The sequence below is a fragment of the Arctopsyche grandis genome, chromosome 13 (assembly GCF_051622035.1).
Source record: "Arctopsyche grandis isolate Sample6627 chromosome 13, ASM5162203v2, whole genome shotgun sequence".
NCBI lineage: Eukaryota > Metazoa > Arthropoda > Insecta > Trichoptera > Hydropsychidae > Arctopsyche > Arctopsyche grandis.
Genome location: NC_135367.1, coordinates 14,584,250 through 14,588,480, shown reverse-complemented (window position 1 = coordinate 14,588,480; position 4,231 = coordinate 14,584,250). Strand labels below are relative to the sequence as shown.

Sequence of the window (4,231 nt, the reverse complement as noted above, 5' to 3'; positions counted from 1 at the left end):
ATAGTTTCATTTAATATATTAATGTTAAGGACAAATATGGCAATGTTGTCGTTTTATTTCATAGAGATAATTGTACGTCATCTTTTTTATATGTACATTTTCAGAAAACTTGTTGGTCTCTTTCAATCGTATAACGATCTTATAAATGAAAATTCTCCTAAAAATATTCGTAAATATTTTATTTGAAAGACTAGGACTAAGAAATAGATTCGAAAAATTTTATGTTAAGTTTAAAGTGACTCTGAAAAAGATGCTTTCAATTGTACCCAAACATTTCTTTACAAAATTTGTGTATTGAATTATTTTACAATAACATCTGTCGTGTTCTGCACGCAAGTAATTAGTACACCTGTGTATTTCAGTTCAGAGAGGTAGAAATCTGAATTCATGAGTAAATAAAAAAAATCAATATTTTCATACACATGTACATATATGGACGTAGTGATAAGATTTATATCTTTTCATAGAAAAAAGTTTTTATTTTCCGTGTGAAAATAAAAACTTTTGTGGCTCGTCACGTAGACCCCAATTTATTATAGTGCAACAGTTTCCCGGTATGCGCCAAGGGGACGTTGCGCGTTGTAATTTTTTTTTATGAATACCAATCTCGCCACACTGTCCTCCTTTTTCCATGCATCATCACCATCGTCATCAGCCGGAGTTTCTCACACCGAGACGTTACATGTGCGGGGGAAACTAGTACGGGGTTTCGAGAGCCGGCGAATACCGCGGGGTATCTCGGGGCGGATAACCGTTTGCGATAAGGCAATTATGACGCGGTGAAGTATACGTGGCTCGCGCGGTGGGCGAAAGAGGCGAGGGGGCGCGCGCGCGGCGTTGGGGGCCACTGGCGCGGCCCCGGCTCGTCCGCCGACCAATCGCAGCGCGAGGATTTCTTTATGCCCATATATGGTCACGGCGTGGAACGCGACGGGGCGAGCGACGCGGAGAGGCGGGCGGGGCGGGGGAAACCAACCGCCCGTTCCGCCAATTTTGAATCTCAACGGAAACAAACACGATATGTATGTATGTATGTGTTATGAAATGAATAAAAAATCGACCGAAACAAGATCCTTCGAAGCGACTAGTAGGCCGTCGATGGATTTTTTAGGGATCGGAAAGCGAGGGCGTCGATGAAAAGTGTGCATGTGTGCGCGTAGAGCGCGCGCGCCTTCTACGCCGGCCGGTTTCATTCGCGCGCGATCGCCCGGCACGGAAGGACGACGGTGAGTCCTCTGATTTCTTACGATTTTTACAATCGACTCTCATCGAAACGGCGACCGCCATTCAATTCGGGCATATTTTTGCGCGTGCAGTTAGCCGCGTCGCTATCAAACGACTGATAGCGAGCGTTCGAGCACTACGCCGGCCTGGGGGTCGGTCACCGTCGGCGCGCGGGCTTCGGGCGTGCTCGGGCGCGCCAGCCCGCGAGCCGACGGTTGCCGAAGCTCGGTACGGTGCAGTGTAGCACCATATATGGGCAAGTGGACGGCTATTGGCGGTTGTCGGCCGGCGGGGAGGGGAGGGGTCCGCTCGCACATATATACTCCGCGACGACGCGCACACAGCCATTCCAGCCGTGGGCAGTGAGAGAGCACTTGTCTGCTCCCGTGCAACCTCTTTACTTTACTTAACACACAAGTAAGCAATAGTTGTGCATTCGATTCAACTCGACTCTAATAAAAAATCATTTCATCCCTTTCGTCGGCTATTACCGGATTACTAGTTTCGAAAAGTGTACCCTCCCAATTGTGCAAAGTGCGTTACTTCCGTTTCCGAAAAAACCGTTTTCGAATTGGACCATCCGATAATCGTCCATTTTGGATTCGAATCAAAATGGACGGTGCGACCGAATTTAGTGTTTTTGAATTTACATACTACCGCCCGATCGCGTGTGAACGGATTTTGCCTCTCGTAAGGCTCGCACCATGCTGTGGATTATTCGGATTCGATCAATATTATCTTTGATTGGGTTTAAGTTGGACATGGGCGTTTTCCGATTAGATGTGTACTTTTGGGGTATTTTGCCGGTTAAGGGGGTCACATGACGCGCCGGTATTTGAATGTGGGCCGTTTGTGGACGGACACGCCTCTCGGTTGTGTCTCGTAGCGCCTCCTAGCGGTGGCGCAACCGTCTCCAGTACTAAGTTGTCTTCTCTTGTCTTTCGCAGATTATTAATTAACCAAGATGTGTGACGAAGAAGTTGCCGCCCTCGTAGTCGACAATGGATCCGGTATGTGCAAAGCCGGTTTCGCGGGAGATGACGCCCCTCGGGCTGTCTTCCCCTCCATTGTTGGAAGGCCTCGCCATCAAGGCGTCATGGTCGGTATGGGACAGAAGGATTCATACGTCGGCGATGAGGCCCAGAGCAAAAGGGGTATCCTCACCTTGAAATACCCCATCGAGCATGGCATCGTCACCAACTGGGACGACATGGAGAAGATCTGGCATCACACTTTCTACAATGAACTCCGAGTCGCCCCCGAAGAACACCCCGTCTTACTCACAGAGGCTCCCCTCAACCCCAAAGCAAACAGGTAACAATTATTTCAAGGCCACTCTTAAAGTGAATACAAATTACAAACTACTTGGGAATCTAGTTGGAGATTCGAACGCGCCTGAAGTAGCCGAACCCGCGTCTCTATAACTTTTGTTTTTCTGTTCACAGGGAAAAGATGACCCAAATCATGTTCGAAACCTTCAACACCCCCGCTATGTACGTAGCTATCCAAGCTGTCCTGTCCTTGTACGCTTCCGGTCGTACCACCGGTATCGTGCTGGATTCTGGAGATGGCGTCTCCCACACCGTGCCCATCTACGAAGGATACGCCCTTCCCCACGCCATCCTCCGATTGGATTTGGCTGGACGCGACTTGACCGACTACCTCATGAAGATCCTCACCGAGAGAGGATACTCGTTCACCACCACCGCCGAGAGAGAAATCGTGCGCGACATCAAGGAGAAGCTCTGCTATGTCGCCCTCGACTTCGAGCAGGAGATGGCCACAGCCGCCTCCAGCAGTTCCTTGGAGAAGAGCTACGAGCTTCCCGACGGACAGGTCATCACCATCGGAAACGAGAGGTTCCGTTGCCCAGAAGCCCTATTCCAACCCTCATTCTTGGGAATGGAAGCTTGCGGCATCCACGAGACCACTTACAACTCGATCATGAAGTGCGACGTAGACATCCGTAAGGACTTGTACGCCAACACCGTTCTGTCCGGAGGCACCACCATGTACCCTGGAATCGCCGACCGCATGCAGAAGGAAATCACCGCCTTGGCTCCATCCACCATGAAGATCAAGATCATCGCCCCGCCCGAAAGGAAGTACTCCGTATGGATCGGAGGCTCCATCCTCGCTTCCCTGTCCACCTTCCAACAGATGTGGATCTCCAAACAGGAGTACGACGAATCCGGCCCATCCATTGTGCACAGGAAGTGCTTCTAAGGGCCTCGCCCCGCCCCACCCCACACCCCCACAGCGGGGGGATCCCCGCGCTATGTTTGTGTTAGCGCTCCCCCGCTCGCGTTATTTATCAGCCTCCGAGTCTGCTCAAGCTTTTTCATTATTATTTGTAATTTTTAAGGTATTATTATATATTTAAAATACATTTTATTATTTAAAAAAAATGTAAAGTTTTTTATATTGAAAGAATCGAACAACAACCCATCAATCAATCGTCAACCATCGCTGTGGATCATCTCTCGGACATAAGGCGACGAATATTATTATTTTGTTTTATTTAATTTTTTTATATAATTTACGTAATTTAAAGCTCCCGAGCGAGTTGAAGTATTTGCACTTACGCCAAAGCTTTATTTAAATATATATTTCATACTAGCTAAACAAGACTTACTACTCCTAGGTCATTTATATTTTGAAAGTGAAAAAAAAGTGAATAAACAAACATTTTAAAAATATCTTCTTTTGTTTCTTTTTTATATTCGAACTGCTTCTTTCCCACTCGCACAGCTTTGATCCTATCGAACTTTATGCTCGAGAGATGCCACGGAAATTTACAATAGCAATAGAATAATAAGAGCTGACCAATAGGTAAGTTAAGATCATTACTTCAGGACAAGGTTCTTTGCGCGAGCGAGGCTTATCGATCAGGAATTCGTACGTAACGATCAAGGTCAAGACACAAACAGCTGATGCGTCAGTGATTTGATCAGTCGTGTCAAACATGATAAAATCAAGGATGGCTTAAGAAAACGTAATTGGTAGT

General features: G+C 47.2%; 1 protein-coding gene across 2 annotated transcripts; it reads left to right on the top strand.

The window, feature by feature from the left end:
* The first annotated feature begins 1,174 nt into the window (after window positions 1–1,174).
* Window positions 1,175–3,906, top strand: LOC143920905 (actin-5C). 2 transcript variants are annotated; one of them, XM_077443928.1, is made up of 3 exons: window positions 1,175–1,226; window positions 2,172–2,538; window positions 2,670–3,906. In XM_077443928.1, the coding sequence occupies exons 2-3, from the start codon at window positions 2,189–2,191 to the stop codon at window positions 3,448–3,450; spliced, it is 1,131 nt and encodes a 376-aa protein (XP_077300054.1). In that variant the 5' UTR covers window positions 1,175–1,226; window positions 2,172–2,188; the 3' UTR covers window positions 3,451–3,906. The 2 variants fall into 2 exon arrangements, with proteins under 2 accessions (XP_077300054.1, XP_077300053.1); XM_077443927.1 differs by lacking the exon at window positions 1,175–1,226 and adding an exon at window positions 1,562–1,641.
* Window positions 3,907–4,231: the final 325 nt, after the last annotated feature.

Bases quoted from the DNA above. Each gene is read 5' to 3' on its own strand.
- LOC143920905 (XM_077443928.1), top strand. From the start codon at position 2,189: ATGTGTGACGAAGAAGTTGCCGCCCTCGTAGTCGACAATGGATCCGGT. The intron at 2,539-2,669 runs GTAACAATTATT...TTCTGTTCACAG, and splicing joins CTCAACCCCAAAGCAAACAG to GGAAAAGATGACCCAAATCA.